This window comes from Halichoerus grypus, chromosome 3 (assembly GCF_964656455.1).
Source record: "Halichoerus grypus chromosome 3, mHalGry1.hap1.1, whole genome shotgun sequence".
Lineage (NCBI taxonomy): Eukaryota > Metazoa > Chordata > Mammalia > Carnivora > Phocidae > Halichoerus > Halichoerus grypus.
This window is the reverse complement of record NC_135714.1, coordinates 184,765,986-184,791,106: the sequence shown is the minus strand read 5'-3', so window position 1 is coordinate 184,791,106 and position 25,121 is coordinate 184,765,986. Positions and strand designations below refer to the sequence as shown.

Genomic DNA, 25,121 nt, shown 5'->3' with positions numbered 1-25,121 from the left:
TTTTAACTACCACCATATTGGAATATGCCTTTGAGAATTAAGTGTCATAGATAGGGAGAAGTTTAAATTGCCATGGTAAGTGGACGTTACTGTATTGTTTTCAATCTCTCTCAACATTAGTAGCTGTTTAGAGACTCATTTTCTGGGAACAGAAAGTAAAATGCCTTTCTGCTTTGTCAAGTTCACACCATATAATCTGAACACTTCAAACATTTTGTTTTTAAAATGAGATTTTAATCATGTCTTTTGAAATTAATTCTAATATAATTACTCATATGGCTCTTGAGTAGGTGACCACTAGCTAAGAGATAGAAAATAAGTTTTAAAATGAGTCTTTTTACCATTTAAAATGAAAAGGACACTTTAACATCCTACTTTCCTGCTCTTATGTAAGTCAATGTAATATTCATTTGAGAGCTCAGGAAACTGGGGCAGAGAAAGGCTAAGTGACTTGCCCTAGGACTTGCCTAGGAATGGCCAGGCTGGGGTTGCAACTCGGCACATAAATCTGGGACTGCATTTAGTTGATTGTTCTCCATTCCTTGTCTGAACAAATAGCAGACAATTGTAGTGTTAAATCTAACATGATCAACTCTTAAAGAAAAGTGACACCAACATGATTTACCACTTCACCTAGAAATAAGCTACTCCCAATGAGCAGGTTAAGAGGTTTTGGAACCAAGATTCAATTTTTATGGTTACAAGGCTGTTGCATATTGGTACTTGAGTATACTGAATACTAGCTCCAGAATCAGAAATCAAAAGCAATTTCTCAAATTATCTAGCTTACTTTCTCAGAGATGTATGTTTTATATTCATATTTCCCATAACAGGGGACACAGGGGACAGGGCTGAGCAGAAATTAAATGCTCAATTTCTATTTTGATTTTAAGAAATCAGATTAGGGAAATCAATAAATAATTTGCTATTTCCTTCTAGTCTTTGTGCTTACATTTCTGCATTATATCCCGTGTTTATGTGAGTAGTATTATAAAATTGTTACATGTGATATTTAAAAAAACAGTCATATCAGATATATCACTTCCAATATAAAATCGGGTTCTCTTTATGGCTATATCATCAGAGTAGCAATTTAGTGGCAAAATCTAAACTGGAGATAAGAAGTGCTCAATACCTGGACTTGAACTAACTTTCTAATGTCCTTAAGCACATGTGCAATGTTTGATAGTCCTTTTTCTATATTTGGTAAAACTCAGATTTTAAAGAGCTATGTCCCACAACTCACCACCACGCTTATCAGTTCTTACTCCCATTTTTAAGTTGTCCAAACTCCTCCTCCCTTAATGGTCATGAGGATATAAACATGTAGTAGGGTCCCTTGGTCATCCTTTTAGACAATATTTTTCCCTTACAAGACATAAAATGGGGCATCCCATTAATAGCTTTTATTTTTACCCTTAATTTAACCACCAGCAATCGAAAACAATTATCTTATGCATTGTACTCTCGCTTAGCATCGCATCTTCTTTTCTTCCTCTGTTCTCATAAATATTAGCAGAGGTCAAATTTTCTTTAGCTTTCCCCATCTATCCAGAAAGATGTCATGTCTAATTCTATTCACAGGTGCCCTCCTTTTTCCACTGCCAATTTTAGAAAATAAATAATAAAACCTTATTGAAAGAGGGCAAAGACTATTGGGGTCAGCAAGGAGAAGATGGTTCTTCTACATACACACATACATTCTAGATCCCACACATTGAAATCCAAACGGAGCAAGTTTTGGTCACGGAGCTTCTGAAGAAGTAGCCTGTGAAGGAAGGAAGTGAACCTTGGTGCCACATGTCCCCACGCCATCTACCTGCAGACTTGAACCACAGCACAGCTTCCTTCAGTTTTGCATATGCTGATGGGAGTCAGAATACTAGTGTAAGATCAAGAACTGTTTACATTGGATTATGTTAATTATAACCTGTGTATGTCATCCCCACTCTGTAGAGCCTAGCTGCTTGGCTCATCTTCTGTCACCATCACTAGTTTTTCGACCACCACCTCACTGAGAATGCACAGCTTATCTCTGGATCCCAGCTCAGTCACCTCAACTGCTGGCCCCATATTCAGTATCCCCATTTCTTTTCCGTTCTCTAGCTCATCTCCTGCACATAGACTTGCACTGACCCCTGATTCATACTCCAGTACCAAACTCCAGACTCTCATCGGAAATCCCATTTCTTTGCTTTTCTTTACCCCTCAAAGATTGCCTGTACTCATTTTCTTCACTTCCTCATTTTCAGTTTTCTTTTTAGCCCACTGTAATTAGGACTTCAAATACTGAAAGATCTCTTTTAACTCTCTCCGTAGAAGATCTTCATCATTTTAGTTTCACGTCAGGAGTCACTTCCTTTGTGAGGCATTCTCTTTTCACCCCTTCTCTTACTACCACTTTCAAATGAGTCTCCCCCATTATATCCCCATGCCTATTATCTTCATAGCACCTGTCACTATTTAATATTTTAATGCTTATATCATATTGTATTATTGTATTTCTCTTGTGGTTATCCCCTTCTGTGAGGCACGGGAATAATACCAAATGGTCTCTGCTATTCTAGTTAATTTCTTTCACATTCTGTCCAACTATGTAGACTTCACCAGAATTCCCTGGGGCTAGATTATTAGTGATGAAGCATGTTTAGGTCATTCCAGATTAATTAATTCTCTTCTAATTTTTATATGTTATGTTATTAAATTTATTGAACAAAATAACCCTTCTAAAAACCAGATTTTCCATACCTTTGGAGAAAAATATTGAAAAATTCACAAGATCTAATTCTATTTGCCATGCATCTTTCATTTAACCTCATAAAATCCTGCTGGATATTTTATTCACATTATCAGGATTTTGAAAGTATGTTTCTTTGTAAAGCATGTGCAGAGTCCAAATTTCAATAAACCATTTCCTGAATTACACACAAATACAGTTAAATGCATTTACCTTAATGTGAATGCTGATAGCTGTCTTGATCCAAAAAGGCTGAAGAGTTCACCGGTATTAACTAAAAAAGACTAGGTGTTTTAAGTTGTTTGATCCTAATAAATGCTTTGTAGACATGAAATATAGCATGAAATTGAATGGCAAAACTAAGATGAAGAAGGTCTTAATTATTTTATTAAGTAGCCAGGAGGAGTGAGTCTACACAACCTTGAAAACCAAAAGAATTGCAAAGAAAGTATTGTGAAGTAAGATGTTGAATTTATATTGGAGAGGAAGGTAGAGAAGACTAAGCCAGAATGACATCTCAGTGTGGTGATGTTTTCTCTCAGGAAATCATGATCATCTCTCCCTGTCTCTTAGGAAATCTACTTTGCTAATCTGAGAAAATAAGTATCTCTGCAAGTGTACATTTGTTTGATAGATCTCTTTAGAGTGACAATATCATTTAGTGAATCAATTTTCTATTTTACTTACAGAATTTTCAGAATGCCTAGGGAACCAAGATATTTCAGAATATTTTTAATACTTGAAAGTGGATCCACCTTTAATATTTTAAACAAAGGTTGTAATAGTTACAAATCTATGATAGTTTGCTTAATCTCTTAGAGTACATTGTTACTCTTCTTTGCTAGTACTACTACTGCACTGTAACAGCTACTGAAAGGTATTGTGATCTTAAAAACCATAGCCAAAAAACAATAAATCCAATCAAGAAATGGTCAGAAGACATGAACAGACGTTTCTCCAAGGAAGACATCCAAATGGCCAACAGACACATGAAAAAATGCTCAACATCACTTGGCATCAGAGAAATACAAATCAAAACCACAATGAGATACCACCTCACACCTGTTAAAATGGCTAAGACAAACAACTCAGGAAACAACAGATGTTGGCAAGGATGCGGAGAAGGGGGAACCTTCTTACAGTGTTGGTGGGAATGCAAGCTGGTGCAGCCACTCTGGAAAACAGTATGGTGGTTCCTCAAAAAGTTAAAAATAAAGCTACCCTACGACCCAGCAATTGCACTGCTAGGTATTTACCTAAAAGATACAAATGTAGGGATCCGAAGGGGCACAGGCACCCCAATGGTTATAGCAGCAATGTCCACAATAGCCAAACTATGGGACAAACCCAGATGTCCATCGACAGATGAATGGCTGAAGAAGATGTGATGTATATATATAATGGAATATTACTCAACCATCAAAAAGAATGAAATCTTGCCATTTACAACAACATGGAGGGAACTAGAGGGTATTATACTAAGTGGAATAAGTCAGTCAGAAAAAGACAAATATCATATGATTTCACTCATGTGGAATTGAAAAACCAAACTGATGAACATAGGGGAGGGGAAGGAAAAATAAAATAAGATGGAAACTTAGATGGAGACAAACCTTAAGAGACTCTTGGTCATAGGAAACTGAGGGTTGCTGGAGGGGAGGTGGGTGGGGAGATGGGGTAACTGGGTGATGGTCATTAAGGGGGACACTTGATGGAATGAGCTGTGGGTGTTCTATGCAGTTGATGAATCACTTAATTCTACCTCTGAAACTAATATTACACTAATATTATTAAATGGAATTTAAATAATTTTTTTAAAAACTAAAAACAAAACCACTTAGGTCTGTGAGATTTAAGAAAAAATGAAGTTTTTAAAAGAAAACACTACCCTTGGCTTTTTGCACTTTGGATACTCTATTTTGTGGTGAAGAAGGTATATAAAGTAAATTCATCTTCAAGAAAACACCATTGTGGTTGCCTGGGTGGCTCAATTGGTTAAGTGTCTGCCTTTGGCTTGGGTCATGATCCCAGGGTTCTGGGATTGAGCCGCATCAGGCTCCCTGCTCAGCGGAGAGCCTGCTTCTCCCTCTGCCTCTCTCTCTCTCTCTCTCTCTGTTTCTCATGAATAAATAAATAAAATCTTTAAAAAAAAAAAGAAAACACCATTGAATTTCTTGAGGTGATAAAAATAGTTTAATTAAATAATTTTTATGTGTTCTAGACAGCCTTTTCTCTGACGCTTTTGTTATCCCATTTTCTTTACAAAGTTGTGAGTGGCATTTGATATATGTACAGAATTTCTATTGCTTTACCAAAAAATCTTATTGCTAGAAAGACCATTTTCTTTGTAATTTGTGTTCGTTTTATTTTAGAGACTTAACTAAGTTCTCATTTCTTTTCTAAGACACATTAATCTCACCTTCATGTCTAAGTAGAATTAGTAGAAATAGAATATTCTGAAAAAGAACTTTGCTTTAATGTGAGATGAAAGGCAATGCATGATCTAAATAGTCACAGCTTTTGTGCGTTTTCACAGAGGAGCTACACAAGGCAAAGTCTCCTACTTGCTAGTCAGGCATAGCCAGGCTTCTGCTCTCTGCTGCTCTCCTCCTACAACCATGTGCTTCCTCTTCTTACGCCCTTCCTTATTCTTCTTTTCAATTGTGGTGGTCCTTAGATTCCCTATATTTTCTTATATTTTTTACTTTGTAATCATAACCTCTGTGAGAACTATAAAATGTACAAAATCCTCAGGCAAAGGAAATTCCCATGACATGCAGTCATCTGTTATAACATATTACACAGCAGTTAATATGTTGTGCAACTCACCTTGAAATAGGAATCTCATTCAGGACTAAAGATTGAGGCTAGTGTCAAGGAAACATGAAATATTAATCTTAATAAAAATGACATTTAACAAACAGGTAATTCTTTTTTTTCTTTTTCTATGATTTTTTAAAATTTTATTATGTTATGTTAATCACCATACATTACATCATTAGTTTTTGGTGTAGTGTTCCATGATTCATTGTTTGCATATAACACCCAGTGCTCCATGCAGTACGTGCCCTCTTTAATACCCATCACCAGGCTAACCCATCCCCCCACCCCCCTCCCCTCTAGAGCCCTCAGTTTGTTTCTCAGAGTCCAGAGTCTCTCATGGTTTGTCTCCCCCTCCGATTTCCCGCCCTTCTTTATATCATGAAAGAATTTGCTGTTGATCATCTAGTATTATTAGCACTTCTAATGCATTTAGAATTCTGATTTAACATATACAAGGATTTGTATTATATGGAACATAATACTCTTCATAAAAATTAAAATGTTTAATAGTGTATTAATTCAATTTAAGCTATAGCTCTAAAATTAAAACAAATTGGGGAAAAGCCAAAAAAAATTTGGATATTTGCATTTATCAATATGCAGTTCCACATTTTATTTAGGGTAGGATTGGCTCATTGAACACTATAACTTACACTCTTAAGTTCCATATTTTATATAACATATAGGCATCCCTCAGAGATACAGCAGGTTCCATTATAGACCACCACAATAAAGCAAATATTTTGAGAAAGTGAGTCAAATAAATTTTTCAGTTTCCCAGTGCATATAGAAGTTACTTTATACTATACTGTAGTCTATTAAGTGTGCACTAACATTATGTCTAAAAGAACAATGTGCATACCTTAATTAAAAATACTTTATTGCTAAAATATGCTAAATATCATCTGAGTTTACTGTGAGTTGTAATCTTTTTGCTAGTGAAGGATCTTACCTCAAAGCTGATGGCTGCTGACTGATCATGATTGTGGTTACTGAAGGCTGGGGTCGTTACTGAAGGCTGTGGTGGCAATTTCTTAAAATAAGACAACAGTGAAGTGTTTTGCATCCATTGACTCTTCCTTTTACAAATGATTTCTCTGTAGTGCTATTTGATAGCATTTTACTCACAGTAAAACTTCTTTCAAAACTGAAGTCAGTCCTCACAAATCCTGCTGCTGTTTTATCAACTAAGTTTATATAATATTCTAAATCCTTTGTTGTCATTGCAGTAATCTTCACAGTCTCTTCACCAGGAGTAGATTCCATCTCAAGAAACCACTTTCTTTGCTCATCCATAAGAAGCAACCCCTCATCCGTTCAAGTTTGATCATTGAGATTGCAGCAATTCAGTACCATCTTCAGGCTCCACTTCTCATTCTAGTTCCCTTGCTGTTTCTACCACATCTGCACTTACTCCCTCCACTGAAGTCATGAACCCCTCAAAGTCATCCATGAGGGTTGAAATCAACTTCTTCCAAGCTCCTGTTCATGTTGATATTTTGACTTCTTCCCATGAATCATGAATGTTCTTAATGGCATCTAGAATGGTGAATCCTTTCTGGGTTTTCAATTTATTTTGTCAAGATCCATCAGAAGAATCACTATCTATGACACCTAGCCTTATGAAATGTATTTCTTAAATAATATGACTTGGAAGTCAAAATTACTTATTTATTCATGGGCTGCAGAATGAATGTTGTGTTAGCAGGCATGAAAACAACACTAATCTGGTTGTACATCTCCATCAGAGCACTTGAATGACGAAGTGCATTGACAATGAGCAGTAATATTTTGAAAATATTTTTTTTGTGAGCAGTAGTTCTCAACGGTGGACTTAAATAAGTCACTAAGTCATGTTGTAAACATATATGCTATCTCCAAGCTTTGTTGTTCCATTTATAGAGCATGTGCAGAATAGATTTAACCTAATTCTGTAGGGCTCTAGGATTTTTGGAATTGATAAATGAACATCGGCTTCAACTTAAAGTCACCAGCTGCATTAGCCCCTAACAAGAGCATCAGCCTGTCCTTTGAAGCTTTGAAGCCAGGCTTTGACTTCCCTCTAGATATGAAAATCCTAGATGGTGTCTTTTTCCAACAGAAGGCTATTTCATCTACATTGAGAAATCTGTTGCTGAGTGTAGCCACCTTCATGAGTTATCATAATTAGGTCTTCCGGATAACTTGCTACAGCTTCTGCAAAAGCACTTGCTGCTTCACCTTGCACTTTTATGTTTTGGAAATGGCTTTTAAACCTCATGACCCAACCTTGCTAGCTGACAACTTTTCTTCCGCAGCTTCCTCACCTCTCTTGGCCTCCAGAGAATTGAAGAAAGTTAGGGCCTTCCTCTGGATTAGGCTTTGGCTAAAGGGGATGTTGTGGCTGCTCTATTTTTTTTTTATCCAGACCACTAAGACTTTCTCCATATCAACAATTAGGCTGTTTTGCTTTCTTATCCTTCGTCTGTGTACTGGAGTAGCACTTTTAATTTCCTTCAAGAACAATTTCTTTGCATTCACATCTTGGCTAAATGTTTGCCCAAGAAGAGAAGCCTTCCTCACCAAAATTAGTCATTTCTAGCTTTTGATTTAAAGTGAAACATGCAACTCTTCCTTTCACTTGAATACTTAGTGGCCATTGCAGTGTTTTTCCTTTGTTAAGTTTTTTTTATTTTAGTTCCTGTTAATATAGAGTCTAACATTAGTTTCAGGTGTACAATAAATATAGTAATTTAACAATTCCATACAATACCTGATGCTCATCCCAGCGAGGCCCCAGGGTTTTTAATTGGCCTAATTTTAATATTGTTTTGTCTCAGGTAAAAGGCAGGCCTGAAAAGGAGAGAGAGGGTTACTGAGTGGAACTGTCAAAATGCACATAATTATCAATAAAGCCATCATCTTATATGAGTGTGATTCATGGTGCCCCAAAACAATTATTAGTAACATCAAAGATCACTGATCACAGATAACCATGACAAATATAATAATAATGGAAAAAGTTTGAAATATTGTGAGAATTACTAAAATGTGACACAGAGATACCAAAATGAACAAATGCTATTGGAAAAATGGCACCAATAGACTTTCTTGACTCAGGGTTGCCACAAATGTTCAATTTGTCAATAATGCAGCACCTGTAAAGCACAATACAATGAGATATGCCTGTATTTTATATTACTTGACATGTAATTTTAATACTTCATTGATGTTTCTTTTATTTTGGTATATTCAGCATGATTTCTGTTGTTGTATTGTTTAATTGACATGAACAATAAGAGAAATCTGATGAAACCTAAAGAGAAAAAACAAAACTAAAAAAACTTATTGCCTTGGAGAAAATTATATTTTATAAAAATTAAAATTTTTGTTCTTCAGATAATAAGTTATTCTAAAAATTGTATGCCTCGTACATATCCTTTACTTTTCTTAACTGTACTTCTTGGTTGTAATCTGGCAGAAAATAATGTATTTGCTTTTTCAAAGAATTAACTTAGAAACTAAATTAATATATATATATATTACCAAGGAATACCACCACCTCTTTTCCAAAACTGACTTCTATGTATATCAATATGTTATATAATATTATATAACAGAATAGTTCAGTATAATGTCTTCTTTTTTAGAGATCAAATTTATTTTGAGAACTCATTGAAATACAACTAAAATAAATAACCAACAAAGTTCTAAGTAAAAGTATTAATTAAATAGCTATATCTATATAATTCTCAATAAAATTATCTTTTCTTCCCATAGGTTCTTTCAAATGCACTTACATTTTATTAAAACATGTACCCTGAACACCGATACCCTGTATCTTTAGATAAAGGTACAGATATGCCTTGTGATACATTTGGTCTCTGTCTACCCTAAAGAACAGGTGACATGTGTTCCAAGAGTAGCTGGGATGTGCATAGAATTTTATTTTATTTTTATTTTTTTATTTTTTTTTAAGATTTTTATTTATTGAGAGAGAGAGAGAATGATAGAGAGCATGAGTAGGGAAGAGGGTCAGAGGGAGAAGCAGACTCCCTGCTGAGCAGGGAGCCCGATGTGGGACTCGATCCCGGGTCTCCAGGATCATGACCTGAGCCGAAGGCAGTCGCTTAACCAACTGAGCCACCCAGGCACCCCCTGCATAGAATTTTAGGTTATAGACACCTGGGAGTAGAGATGAGCATCTTCTGAGTCTCCGTAAAAAAAAACTACTGTTATAATTGGGCAAATCTGACTGAAAATAATATACATCCTAGAAATATTATAGTTAGTTAAACAGCTCTAAAAAGCAGCACTGATGATGTGATGTGAGGGGCTTTGTGAGATTTTAATCAATTTTAATTTAATTTTAAATATACAGCAATAATTCTTTGAACACTCATTACACATTATTCATAGGTATATTGTGTCTTTTGATTTTAAAAAAATCATCAGTTTTAGTTTTGAATGCTTCTTTTCTTTCTTTTCTTTCCTTCCTTTTTTTTTTTCAGATGACACGAGAACAATATATACTAGCAACACCACAGAACAATCTGCCAAGGGCTGAGAATGCACAGCTTTACCCGGTGGGGATTTATGGATGGCGGAAGAGGTGCTTATACTTCTTTGTCCTTCTGCTGTTGGTGACCATGATAGTTAACTTAGCCATGACAATATGGATATTGAAAGTGATGAATTTCACTGTGGTAAGTACCACCATGACTTTATATCTACTGCTTTTGGTTCAAAGATGATAGAGCGCTGTTATTTTTATTTTTTAATTGAAACTTATTTATCTTAAGCTTTACAAGGTTGTGTCTTGAAATTCCAAAGACTGTCATATATTATTTTAAGACTGCATTCAATATGTATCCATGACAGACATATGATATTACTACCTGTCCTTTAAGTGTGGGAAATTGAGATCATGAGATAGTACGGGATACTGATTCATTAGCAAGTTAGAAAAATTTAACCTATACGTGTGAACTATTGCTTGCTAAACCTGGTAATCTAGAAAACAAGTCTATATTTTTAGAGATGATATTTTATGTTAAAATTAATATTAGATATCACGAGTACCTTTAAAATACTTTACGTAGAGTATCTACCTCCCTCTATATGCTTTCTGTGTAACATACTGCATGATCAAATCTAAACCCTGGAATTTCTCATGGGCCACATGGACCAATGTCTATAATTGTCACCATATGGAGCACTGACATAGTAAATATAAGATACACCAGAAATTAAATCACTCTTTCATGAAAAGTAATAATTTAATAGCAAAATAATTATATAGCCCATTGATGAATTTTGCTTTAATTTATTGAATGTGTACAATAAAGCTATGAGCCTGACTTACCTGGGAAAAATTAGCTGCATCAGCAAGGTTTAGTTTAGCTCACTTCATATTTTCTGGCTAAATTCTTAAATTTCTCTCCTCTGCCTTTAAAGCTTTCTGCCTTTGCTTAAACACCTCAGATATCTTCACATTCAAGCAGGTATCTTACACTTGCTGACCATACTGCTATTATTCTTTAGAACTCTGCATCCTCAGGGGCAAGTGTAAAGCTGGCTGTTTAACTTCACCGATCTTTGTATATTGGGCTGCTTTTTTTTTTTTTTTTTTTTAACTCTGCTGTGTATTGATTTAGCAAGGGTAGTTTCTTTCTGAATTCACTAGCATGTAATTCTAACTTGGAACAGAATCTCAAAAGGAAAATGAGCCCAGCATCTGTCCATTGTGTAGTGCACTTTGGTTGTGTGCAGAAGAACCCTGGGAGAGCAGGTGGCCTATCTTCCTGAGAGGAAAAACTATAACTGTGCAAATCATGATAGGAGAGCATATGCTCATGGAGAAAAATGAGCTGAGCAAGGGCTCCATTTCTCTGATACAGTGCAAATTTTGAAGGGTATTCATCAAAAAAGAAATGAAAGGCAAAGAAAAGTTGAGCAGAACTCAGTATGTTCCAGGATTAGAGAAAATAACTATATCCTTAGCGATGGATATGTGTTCAGGGTCACTGATCAAGGTTTGTGAGCCTGTGTGTGGGTGGCTAGAGGTGGAGTTGGGTGCTACTAGGTAAATTATTGCTTTAAGAGACACCGTAGTAATACATCTGAACCATTCTTTTGTCCTAAGAGTTGGCTCAGTTCCCCTCCCCCACCTTCATTGAGAATATTTCGGCACAGATTACATTAATGTTACTCCTGGTCTTTTAGTTCTGAGCTCTGTTCCTACCTTCCCTTACTAATGTCTGGGCTTCATTGATGATTCATTTACCACATATTAGGGGCTGAAGATTCTTTTATATGTTTTTGAATATCAGCCAAATGAGCAGTTGCTGACAGCAACTTTTTCAACCTCATTTTTCTTAACAAAACAAAACAAACAAAAATCACTGTGAAAGAGATAAAGAGTATAATTTTCTCCAAGATTTGAAATTTCAAGCATTTGATTACCTCTACCAAAGAGCTTCTTTCTAAAGCTCATGAAAGTTGTGATCAACTCTCTCACTTCAGGAGCCTTGATTCTATCCAGTGACCAGGCCATGGAAATTTTCAGATTCAAGCCCTGTAAGTTTCTCAAGCATATTTAAATTAATTAAGAAGATAAACTTAAATGCATAATTACATGCCTGCATGCATTGGGCTCCCAATACCTTGCCTCATGCTGAGGTCAAGGCTGCATAAGCCAATTCAAGGGAAATAATTGAAACCTTTGTCCTCAGGATCCATGCAGGCCTCAGGGTTTCTGTCACCTATGGAGCTATCCAATTTGAACCTCAGCTGGCCAAAATGTAAATGTCAACATATTCCTGGGGATAATGAAAAGGAGTTTATGTCCATAGGAGTTTTGGTGTTTATTTCTTTAATTTTGAGCATATCTTTCTTTCTTTTTTTTAATCACATTGTTACTTTTTAATAATCAAAAAATAGAAGGTTATTCTTTAGCCATGTAAGCTATTTTTGTATGTAAGTGAAATAAATGGAAAGATGAAGTAATTATTGTGTCAAGATAATCTTTGTAAGGTTGTATACTCTCCATTCCAATGCAGTAATTCATAATTGTTCAGAGAAATTCTGAATTAAATAGTTGCTGAGTTTAGCAGTTCTGAATACTACACACCAGATTAAGTTGTATGAATTTGAAAAGTGTGAAATAATTTGTAATCCTCTTACATTAGAGCAGTAATGAAATCAATTTTATGTTTTCACTGGTGCATTCTGATTGCATCTATCCCTACAGTGAATACCAGAAACCATTCGCCATACTATCATAAGAAGTAGTAAATGATGTATAAATTGTTTGGGGAGTATTATTGATTTATACAAAATGTATTTCTCTTTCATTATAACTGTTTCCATCCAGTCCATGGAAATATGAGGCTGTTAACATCTTTTATTTCAGCAAACTGGGAACATTACTGTTACCAAATTTTTTGTTTTTAGCACAGCAAGGGTAGCTGCCAACCTGTTTTATGATGCTTCTTGAAGTCCATCATTATGACTAGTATTATACATGATCTGTGTGGTTGATATGACCTTATTCTGCTTTTTATTTTGTGGAAAATAAAATCACACAGCTATTGGATACTCAGGTGCAGAGAATCAAGAAAAAGGAAATTAGTTTATACTATGGGGTGAAAGGCTTAGGACCGATATACACCACAATTTCCTGTCTATGGGAGTTAATAAGTGTAGGAATGGATTGAAGAAAGAGGTTGCAAAACTCCATTCTCTCAAGATCAGTATAACCAATTACGTGTTTTTGTTGTTGGTGGTGGTGTTTTTGTTGTTGGTGGTGGTTGTTGTTGGTTGGCATAATAGCTATGTGGTTCAATATAAATGGACTAGTCTAGCAGATCTGTTGAATCTAGGCATTCTGCTAAGGCGATATTCTTTTCTTGGGCCAAGTATTCGTCCTAAGTAAGTTCTATATTTGAAAATTGAAAATTAATATAATAATAAAGTATTCATTTTAATCACAAGAGTACCAAGTAAGTATTGGTAGCATCGACTGCAACTTCATTTGATTAGCTATGTTAACTAGCCAACAAAAGAAGGATGGAAAAATAAATGCCATTTATTAAGCAAAGAGGGAGAGGAAAGTCATGAATGTTGAGACTGAGAAGTCATGAATATCTAGATATGGGTAAAAATTGAAATAATCAGTTGAACAAATTGGAAAACAAAAGTCTTAGAGACTTATATGATCAGTGGGATGAAGGATGGCTGAAAGGAGATCCCACGAGAAGTGGATTGAATATGATAGTCTTTTAGGAATAAAAAGGAACTGGAAATTTTTAGTTCAGCCATCCACATACTGTTAGAGGTCACTATAAGATAGTCTTTCCATTTATTCACTCAGCATCTGCTGGAACCCTCTTTTGGATAAGCAAACCATCCCATTAAATCACTGGATAGTTGTATTGCTGTTTAACATCTTGCTATTTTGTTGCAGTCTCTCTGTATATAACTCCAATCATGGGATGCTAGTTGCATTCTTTCAAACTGACATGAATTTATTATTTTATCAAGACTACAGTTTGTTCTGGACGCCTGGGTGGCTCAGTCGTTAAGCGTCTGCCTTCAGCTCAGGTCATGATCCCAGGATCCTGGGATCGAGTCCCACATTGGGCTCCCTGGTCGGCAGGAAGCCTGCTTCTCCCTCTCCCACTCCCTCTGCTTGTGTTCCTGCTCTCGCTATCTCTCTCTCTGTCAAATAAATAAAACCTTTAATAAAAAAAAAAAAGACTACAGTTTGTTCTAATACATGCACACACATATATACATACATACACAAATACACATGTGTATATATACATATATAAATATGCATACAGTATACACAGACATACACTTATACATATTTTCACATCAAGGATATATATTTTATATAGATAAATATTCCATATTTCTGTTATTCTTATGCAGCCACTTTCCTTCTTTAGCTACCATTCACCTTCATTTCAAATATTATCTGTATTATATTATTATCATTATATGTTTCCTAGACTATCAACCTTTTTAAGATATGTTTCTGCTTATTGCTTTTGGCCAGAGAGTCATTGATATATCTTTTTCATATTTTTTTCTTTTAGTGTACCTTTCTAAAGTTAAGAGAGAGTACATGTATCACTGTATTCAGTTTTCTGTTTTCTAATGTTTTTTTTTGTAAGATTTTATTTATTCATTTGAGACACAGAGATACAGAAAGAGAGAGAGAGCATGAGCAGGGGGAGAGGGAGAAGTAGGCTCCCCGCTGAGCCAGGAGCCCTGTGTGGGGCTCGATCCCAGGACCCTGGGATCATGACCTGAGCCGAAGGCAGATGTTTAACCATCTGAGCCACCCAAGCACCCCTGTTTTCTAATGTTTTTAATGCTACAAATTTTGAAAGATAATTTTGGGGGAATATGAAATAATATATTTGCTAAGTCTTCAATCTCATGCTCTAATACCTTGGTAAATGATGTATCACATATTCCCATCTCACTCGTATGATTATTCTTTTTCTTTATCTTCATCATTAACCCAGTGGCATATTATCCATAGCTATTATTGATTTACCTAAGATGGCTAAAGTACATTTGCAGTATGCTGTTATTTGTCAGTGTGCCCATCACCAAACTTGTTACTCCACAATTTTCTTCATTTCCTCCTTCAAGGGACCATTAGGTCGGAATAAACTTTTCCATCTCTATGTATCTAGCCAGTTCTTGTACTTATCAAAGCTGTGTCCCCATAGCAAATGCATTTTATTTGTTTTTCAAATCTATGGACATATACAGGATATATGGGAAGCTTAAATACGAAAAAGACATGTTTTGTTGATGTCTCATTACTTTTTTCTTCTCAGCATGTTCATCACAGATTGTTTCTCTTTATATGACTCTGTTTATTGTCTGGTTTTCTTCCCCACAGATAGAATATAAGCTCCACAGGGCTCAGAGTTTTTGACTCTTTTTCCACTGCTGTATCCCCAAGGCGGAGGACAGTGCCCGGCAGATAATCAGCTCTTAATATGTATTTGTGGAATAAATATCCATCTTTAATATATCTTCATTGAAAGCTAATTAAACTCTTCATTTCGCCATGATTTATGCCTTTCCAAAGGCCTGCCTTGAGCTGGGAAGAATTGATAAAAAGACTACCCATTATCCTCTCTCTCTGGTTTTAAGGTATTTAAGGTTTCCTAAGCACGTGATAGGTTTCCATGGACTGTGCAGTGGTATTTATTAACTTCTACATTGAAAAAGTAGTTTTGTGTTCTGCACACCAAGTTTAATAATTCCCAGCAGCCCCTGCATTTAAGCCCTAACACATTTTAGGGAAGAAGGCCCAATCTTTTTTTTTTTTTTTTTTTTTAAAGATTTTTTATTTATTCATTTGAGACAGAGAGATACAGAGAGAGAGAGAGCATGAGCAGGGGGAGAGGCAGAGGGAGAGGGAGAAGCAGACTCCCCGTTGAGCAGGGAGCCCGATGTGGGGCTCGATCCCAGGACCCTGGGATCATGACCCGAGCCGAAGGCAGACGCTTAACCATCTGAGCCACCCAGGCGCCCCAAGAAGGCCCAATCTTGATTACCCATATCAGTAGTACAGAGAATTGCCATTATTGACACTTTAGTTTATTATGAAATATTTTATCCTACAAAAGGATATACATATATATTTGAATCAATAATAATAATAGCAATAACAATAATAAACAATAAAATGAGCACCTGTTTCATCATCACGCAGCTGGAAAAATAAATTCCTATCCAGAAAGAATTATAATCCTAAATATTTTTCCTGCTTTTATTTAGTTTCATGTGTATATAAACCTCAAACAGTATAGTGTTTTAGCTCAACAATATGTTTGCGAGATTTATCTCTGTTAATGTATGTAACTGCAATGTATTTACTGCTGTAAATTTCACTGAATGAACACGCCTTATTTATTTAATTTATAAATCCTCCTTTTGAGTTGTTTTCAGTGTTTTTGGTTGTCATTTAATTTGCTCTCACAGTGATCCTGTGAACATTCTTGTATATATTGATAATTGTAGTTGCTCATGTACAAGAATTTCTTTAGGTTTTAGAGTCTAGAGTGTATGTCTATGAATCTTGACTTTTAATATAATTTTTCCCCAAAGTGATTGAGTCATTATATATTGCCTCTAGCAACATGTAAGGGTTTCTTTTGTTCACCTTACCTCTTAATAGAGAATTGCCAGCTAAACTAAATTGCTACTTTTTAAGCCAGAAATCTGATACCCAGCTATCTGATGAAGATTCTTTTTATCTATTGGTTTGTTTAGGTGTCCCTTTCTGACAGATTTATTCCTCTCTCTATTTTCATTCATATATCTTATCTCTGTGATAGTACATACTATGTTGGATTAGATATATAATTATGGTTCATCTAGGTATAGATTCTTCTCTTCCACCAGTTTTCCCCCTGTCCTGATATAGGCAGGCTGGGTCCAAGAAGCCAATGGAGGGTCCCACAGGGCCAGCCAAGAGGGTCCTTGGCTTCACACAGAATAGAAATCAAATGTGAGCTGAAGAATGTGAAAACAGTTTATTAAATAGCATGAGTGACAGGTAGAAAATAATCCGGGAGACTGAAGAAGGAGAGAAGAATGAGTCTCTGTCACTGCTTGGGGCTGGGAGTTTATATTAAGAATGGGTCTAGTAGGGTACCACTTCCTCTAGAAATGCGCCGTAGGTTCCAACCAAACACAAGTGTCAGGTGAATAGGTGTTATTCCATAAATTACCAAAGGTAGGGGTATTGATGCCAGCGTCAGACAAGGTTTGTTTGAAGCTAATGTCCTGGAACAGGTTTGGGATATGGCTCTTCTTAGGTGTTCTCAGGTGTTTGGGGCCTAGGACAAAACTCAGAGAATAATTAACTTTTTTTGCTTCCCCCTTCATGTGGGAACATAGCTTCTTTGGTTTATTCAGAGGCAAAATATGGAACATGAGTAAATGGGGTTTAGCAGAAAAACAGCGGAGATGGAACCTTTCCAAAATGGAGTCCCTTCAGCTTACCTACTTCAGTCCCATTAATGTGGGAATTCCTCAAGGAGCAGAGCTGGTTTTATTGTTTTATTTGTCTTGGTAGCATGGCCAGGAACATACTAGGTAGTGATACATTATTTTTGGTTGACTTTTTGTAATTTTAAAAAGTCTAGATTCACTTTGAGTATTTAATGTCTTAATGTTTCCACTTGTTCTCTCTGTAAAACTGCTTCAGATTCCAGTTGGTTTCTGTTTTTATGTTGCAGTCTTTTCTTTAGCTGACATCTCACCCTCCCCCATTAAGAGAGTGGCATTTCTCAAGTCCTTTCACATCTTTCAGCCTCTAGTGACCAGCTTCCCCTGACAGGAAGACAAGCAGAGCACACTTTCTCCCAGAATCCCAAAGCTCTAAGTAAGATGGTTTTTCAATGAAAGTAGAGTCCTTTGAAGCTCCAGTTACTAGGTCTGACTGACTCCCTCAGTAATGACAACAGTAAAATCCTGGTCTTTTCTTTTTTGTGGAAAAAAGAACACTTAGATTTTATGTAAAAATACTCTTGTTCTGTACTATCCTACTTCATCTTTTGAGACAAGATCTATTGGTAATTAAGAGGTGCCATAAGCTGCCAATTACTTGTAAATGACTACCAAATCCCGGAACTTTTGCTCCATCACTTGTTTACAATCCCTGATCAGACCTGAGACACAATCACTGTGTGTTTCCTGACTTGCAGCCTCTTTTGGGAGGGCACCTGCTGCTGAGGGGCTTCAGCCTGCTCACCATAGTCACACATGACTTCCCCAAATGCCTCTTCATTTAACAGTTGAAGTCAATGGAATATTAAGATTTTCTAGAGACATTTGTCGATTCAATTTGGTGTCATGTCTAGGGGGTATTTTTGAATTTCTGTATTTGCTTTGATTAAAAAAAAAGGTCATAAGCAAAGCAAACAAAATAAACGTCCGCTAATTTTAATCTAAACTCCAGTTACTGAAAGAAAGAGGAAAGGGATCAATAACAGCAGGAAGTAGAAGGGAATATTTTTTTTTCAAGTGGACCACAAGGGCAGAAGTAGGGATGTGAGTTTTGTCATTTGCATTTCTCACAGAATTGTTATAAAACATGGGTTCAAAATCAGATGCTTAAAAAATTAATTTAAAAAGCTGAACCTAATGCTCCTTCTAGTAAACATTCATTCTTCTCAAAACCCACATACAATTTTTTAAATTTTATTATGTTATGTTAATCACCATACATTACATCATTAGTTTTTGATGTAGTGTTCCATGATTCATTGTTTGCGTATAACACCCAGTGCTCCATGCAGTACGTGCCCTCTTTAATACCCATCACCAGGCTAACCCATCCCCCTACCCCCCTCCCCTCTAGAACCCTCAGTTTGCTTCTCAGAGTCCATAGTCTCTCACATACAATTTTTATATGCAACAATGTAAGACCATAAAATGAATTGTTTCTTATTCATAAGTGTTATATTACTAGGGGGAAAAAAAAAACAAAACTTGAGTCTCTACTATCTGCTAGTGAGGTATTTTCCCACAAAAAAATTGGTGTTAATGGCAAAATCTCCTTAGACTGCTGGTACTGCTAAGAGACCACTCATCATCCATCAAGCAGTGGTTAAAAGAATGAACTTTGGGTCCAGATTCTGCTTTTGGCACTTATTAGCTATGTCACCTTTGGCAAGTTATTTAAACTGTGACTTAGTTTCTTACTCTGTTAAATGGATACAACATTTTTTTTTTTTCCATTAGATTATTGTAGACATCAAAACAATTAAAATAATGACAGTTCTTCAGAAATGCCTGGCATATCCTAACAGCTCTCCCAGGGTTTGCTATCATTACCCTTACTCATTTTCTGTTGCTCCAACTTCACAGTTATTCCAGACATCATGTGAATTAACTTGATTCTATTAAAGTCAAGTCTAAAACTGTCAGGGGTGCCTGGGTGGCTCAATCGGTTAAGTATCCGCCTCTTAACCGGCTCAGGTCGTGATCTCAGTGTCATGAGATGGAGCCCCACGTCAGGCTCTGCACTTGGCGCTAAGTTTGATCGTCCCTCTCACTCTTCTCCCCCCTCCCCCGACTGTTCACACTCTCTCTCTTAAATAAATAAATAAATAAATAAATAAATAAATAAATAAATAAAATCTTTAAAAATTTTTATAAAAAATTAAAAAGTAAAATTGTCCTAGAAAGATAAAACGATCTTGAATCCATGTGTATTAATAAATAAATAGTAAATAAATGACAGTGTTTATAATCTTATTCATGCTAATGATATGCATAAAGGCTAAGAGCAGAGCTTTTGAGCGACACTGGTTCACATTCTGGCTCCATCACTGCTGCTTGGCAGGATGACCTTGTGTGAGCTCCTTAGCCTTCTAACTCCAGTATTTCCATCCGTAAAATGGTCAGTGGTGCTGACCCATGGAGATGCTAAAAGTATTAAGTGAGTGAACTCCTATAAAAGCAGTTAAAACGTAAGCACTCAATTGGAGTCGGCTGTATATGACAAACACTATTTCCCTGCATCATTAGATGTTAAAAATTAAAGTTATTTGACACATTTTATCAGAGAAAATGTCTTATTTCCTTAGGATGATCAAAGGATAATAAAGATTTCTTTTGAAATTATAATTTAATGCTGAAATATAGAAAAGTATATTTAAAACTTCTAAGAGGAACCGTTCAGCTCAATCATCATAACTATTTTGATGACCTCAAACTGTTCCTTTTTTTTTGTTTTAAACCTGCATTACCTGAAAGTGACTCTACTGGCCTGTCTGAAAGAGAGCTCATTTAGCAGAGAGAACTGATCTCCTTTTTGAACAATTTGGAAAAATTACAATTAACACTAACTGGATGATAGAGAGGGATGTCTGTTCTTAATCCTAAATATCCTGAGTTTCTTTAATGTTCAGAGTTTTAAGTTATTATCTGATTGAGGTATTGTATTCTGAATTATTTTTATAACATCCCGAATTATAATCTTAGGGTATAACCTTTACATATGAGGATGAAGTTTAAGATGCCAGGGAGCCCATATTTATTTAATATGTAGTTTGTATCAACAAGATTATGTGCTATATAGACCAGTCCTTAATGAATTTCACAACACTGCAAAGTAAATATTATCCCCTTTGGCAGTGAAAGACACAGAGGCTTAGGGAAATTAAATAAACTTCCCAAGGTCACATTGATGAGCAAGGTTAGAAGCATGGGCTATACAATTTTAAACTCCACGTTCTTTTCACTACTTTTCATTGCATTAATGTTATCAAAATTAAAATTAAATTAGTTCAGTATTCTTCATTAAATGATTTACTTCCCTGTCTACCTCAGTGCATTCATACAACACTATTAAATATATAACTATGACATCACTGATTTTTAATTACATTTTGAATTTGTTGGACAAAAGATACCTCAGTTCTCTCAGCTATTATTAGTTTAATGGGGAAACATACCTAATCTTTCATAGTCCATAATTAGAACAGTGAAAACTCCTCTGTAAGTTCTGAACATGACTGCACTTTTGATTTTGGCAGAGTGAGCAATAGGTTTAATTTCTGGATAGAGCAATGGTGCTTATTAATGGTATCTTTATAAAAGAGACAATGGTTTTCATAAAGGCATTTTTATGCCTGTGTTCCAGTCTTTGCTCTGGTTAAACTATATTTTGCTGAGGAGTTAAGTAATTGGCCATGAAGAGACCACTCTGAAGGTGATTTAGGATCATAGCTCTTGTCCACCTTCTGGGATGCCATTGCCATTTTCCCAGTTAATTCCTCCGTGCATGAATCGTGGTGCCAAGATGGGGCACTACCTTCTGTGGCACTGTGGTCACCCTGAGGGGAAGTGCCATCAGTGGGAGCCTGCCTGCTGCAGAACCATCCGGCCCGCACTGCCCTTCAGTGTGGTGTGTGGATTTATTACAGACTTGATGAGAGTGAATGATATAGTTAATGTTGCAAGACTGTTTCCATTATAACCCTCTGTTTGTACCTCCTCATAATTTTCTGACAAATTGTTCCTCTCAGATGGAATCTTTCATGCTTAGTCTTAGCCCAGCAGTACATTTTCTTTCCCTGACTTTATAAAGAAAAATTTAGTCATTTTATCCAAGTTCAAACAAGTACCAAGTAGTAGTTTTTTTTTACTGAAATAAACTACAAAAACAGTGACATAAGATAAATCATAAATCATAGCTATCACATGCAAAATGAAGTACGTTAGAATACTAGATATTTTATAGGGGAAAACAAAGAATTAAGAAAATTAGTTATTGAGGGGCGCCTGGGTGGCTCAGTACGTTAAGCGTCTGCCTTCGGCTCAGGTCATGATCCCAGAGTCCTGGGATCGAGCCCCACATTGGGCTCCCTGCTCAGCGGGGAGCCTGCTTCTCCCTCTCCCTCTGCCTGCCCCTCTGCCTACTTGTGTTCTCTATTTCTCTGTCAAATAAATAAATAAATTCTTAAAAAAAAGAAAATTAGTTATTGAATAAAAAGTTAGGAAAGTATAGGCTTGTTAGTTTATATGTTTAATAAATTATATATTATAGAGAGCTGGAAAGGACTTTAGTTCAGTGCCCTAATTGTACATAGCAAAAATGGAAGTCCAGAAAGATAAAATCACTCACCCATTTGGGTGATTGAATAGGCAGAACACAAAATATGTTGGATCAAATTGAACTTAAGGTAATATGTTTCATATGTGTACTTCTTCTCACATAAAATAGCATATAGTTTGTCTTATGTAACTTGACTATTTTAGTGGGAAATTTGGGGATGATTTTAAGTAAAAATGAAGTAAGTAATTATCTTAAGGGGTAATGTTTTACTACTTTGTAAAAAAAATAAACATTTGCTTTTCAAAAGCATACTTGAAATGTCATGTTTGTTGTTTCCAAACAAAGAAAATATTATTTTCATAAAAGTAATCTTATTGGGTAAGAATTCATATGGGTTTATTAATTTAAATAATGTCACCGTAGATCTTCTATTTGCTACTTTGTAAACTTATCCCCAAACCAAATATATATTAATACTACGTAATAGATTAATAGTACTAATATAATACACTTAGTTTGCTAAATAAATAGTTTAATATTTAGTTTTAAATACTTGTGGAAATTCAGCATTAAAGTGCCCTTGCTAATAATTGGAAGCTATTTATATCAAGTGATGACTATCAGCTTGGTAGCCAATTGCGTTCTTCCCGAAGTGTGAGTGATGGTCCATAAAATATCTCCAGATCTGTTCAACTGTACTTCAATGTGTCTTATAAATTCTGTAACTGAATGTCATTAGAAAGTAAAATGCCTGTTTTCTTGCAATTCACATATTTTTGCATCCACAATTTTTGTATATTTCTTGGTTTTAGAGATTTGAAATACCACTTTGTTACCACTGATATCCCCTTTATTCCTTTGTGACCTAGGGCTTGAGTTAAATTAAACTGCAGGAGCACTGTGCATTTGTTAAAAGTTTCATATAAACTGACCAAGTTTATCTCATGATGCCAGTTTTAGGGAGGGACGTATAAAAGTTAAATACAGATTTTACCCACATACACATGTACGTGTGTGTGCATTACCAAAAGAAGTATTTATTTTTGGTGTCCATTAGTCTCCAAAATATGAATAGTCTCCAAAATATAAAAAGCAATACAAACTGCTTAAACTGTTTAAAATATCTCCACTATATATTCACTATATAGTGTATATCTCCACTATAATATGCGTTTTGCACTAGCTCATGATAAATTACAATTTTGTAAATTGAATTCTATTTTTCAATTCACCTAGTTTACTTTTTTTCCTAATACGCTTCATCTCTGATTGATGACTTAAAAGCAATATTAACTTTATAGTTCTCTAGAAGCTCTAGTTAGTACCTTGAAAATAGAATAAAATAAAATATTCAGATTTCTAGAAGAGTTCTTATAAATTTATTTAAAATATGTGAATACCTAAGTACTCAAAGAAAATAGAAATTGGTATTAGTAAAGAAGGAAAAGGGAAAAATATTCATGCAGCAGTAAGGTGTTGTATATGATATTACATAATATAACATTCCTACGAGATACATATTATTTTATCTCTATTTTTAAAGAGAAAATGCTGTCCAATTTCAGGTAATTAAAAAGTGACTGCGTTGATATTTGAGTATTTGTTTATTTAACACAGCAGGTCAAATGTGTTCCACCCACTCAGGAATCATTTGGCTCTTGATATTATTTACAAGCCATTCTAGCCAAAGGAACATTTTTCTATGTAGGCAGTATTCTATTTGACAATAATTTAATAAGTTCATAAGTCCTCATACATTTTATAGGGCCATGAAATTGAATATTTTCTACTTAATTTTGGAATGGGATAAGGTTATTAGTTTAATGTCTGTTAACTTACCTTCTGTTGCTATATTTTTTCTTTTGATTCATTATATTCGTAATATATTAATTATAACAAAACTACAGAAAAATGGTACTTTCTATATTTTTTTCTGTTACCTGTACAAATAACAAGTGGTCCCTTACATGAGAACTGTTTTCTTCTAAGAAATTATAGGCATGCTCAATTTTTATACATTTTTGGCATTTTATTTTTTTATTTTATTTTTTTATTTTTTTTTAAAGATTTTATTTATTTATTTGACAGAGAGAGACACAGCGAGAGAGAGAACACAAGCAGGGGAGTGGGAGAGGGAGAAGCAGGCTTCCTGCCGAGCAGGGAGCCCGATGCGGGGCTCGATCCCAGGACCCTGGGATCATGACCTGAGCCGAAGGCAGACGCTTAACGACTGAGCCACCCAAGCGCCCCACATTTTTGGCATTTTAAAGAGGTACAATGTTGGGCGCCTGGGTGGCTCAGTCGTTAAGCGTCTGCCTTCGGCTCAGGTCATGATCCCAGAGTCCTGGGATCGAGTCCCACATCGGGCTCCCTCCTCGAGGGGAAGCCTGCTTCTCCCTCTCCCACTCCCGCTGCTTGTGTTCCTGCTCTCGCTATCTCTGTCTCTGTCAAATAAATAAATAAAATCTTAAAAAAAAAAAGAGGTACAATGTTATCAGTGATCTATTGCCACAAGAATAGCATGTAACAGTAGCTTAAACAGTAGCTTAAAATAATAAATAGTAGCTTAAAATAATAAACATTTGTTTAACTCAGAAATCTGAGGATTGAACAGACAGTTCCATCATTTGATGTTGGCCGGGCTTCTTTATAGATATGTAGCAAGCTGTCTGGTCATCTTGTAGCTGCTGGGTTAGGATGCCTCATTTCTGTATTTGACAGTCATTTCACTATTGGCTGGGCAATTGGATCACATGTCTTTCTTTCATCCTCTAGTACATTAGCCATTTTTAAACAGGTTAGAAGTTCCAAGGAAGAGTGTGGATGTATGTAAGACTTCTAGACATCTAAGGTGCAAAACTGGTTGGTTATCAATGTTCATATCTGCGCATTCCATTAGCTAAAGAAAGTCACAAGGCAGTCAACATTCATAGGATGAATAGATTCCACTTCAATAGTACCCTAAGATATAAA

The 25,121-nt window shown here is 35.6% G+C and overlaps 1 protein-coding gene across 2 annotated transcripts in view; it reads left to right on the top strand.

Moving 5' to 3' along the window:
• The window catches only part of SGCZ (sarcoglycan zeta), a 1,078,188-nt gene that overhangs the window by 618,287 nt on the left and 434,780 nt on the right, over positions 1–25,121 (top strand). For both annotated transcript variants that reach the window (XM_036068587.2, XM_036068584.2), the window contains exon 2: positions 10,051–10,245. In XM_036068587.2, coding sequence (XP_035924480.1) covers positions 10,051–10,245 — 195 coding nt within the window. The remainder of the gene's footprint in view (positions 1–10,050; positions 10,246–25,121) is intronic.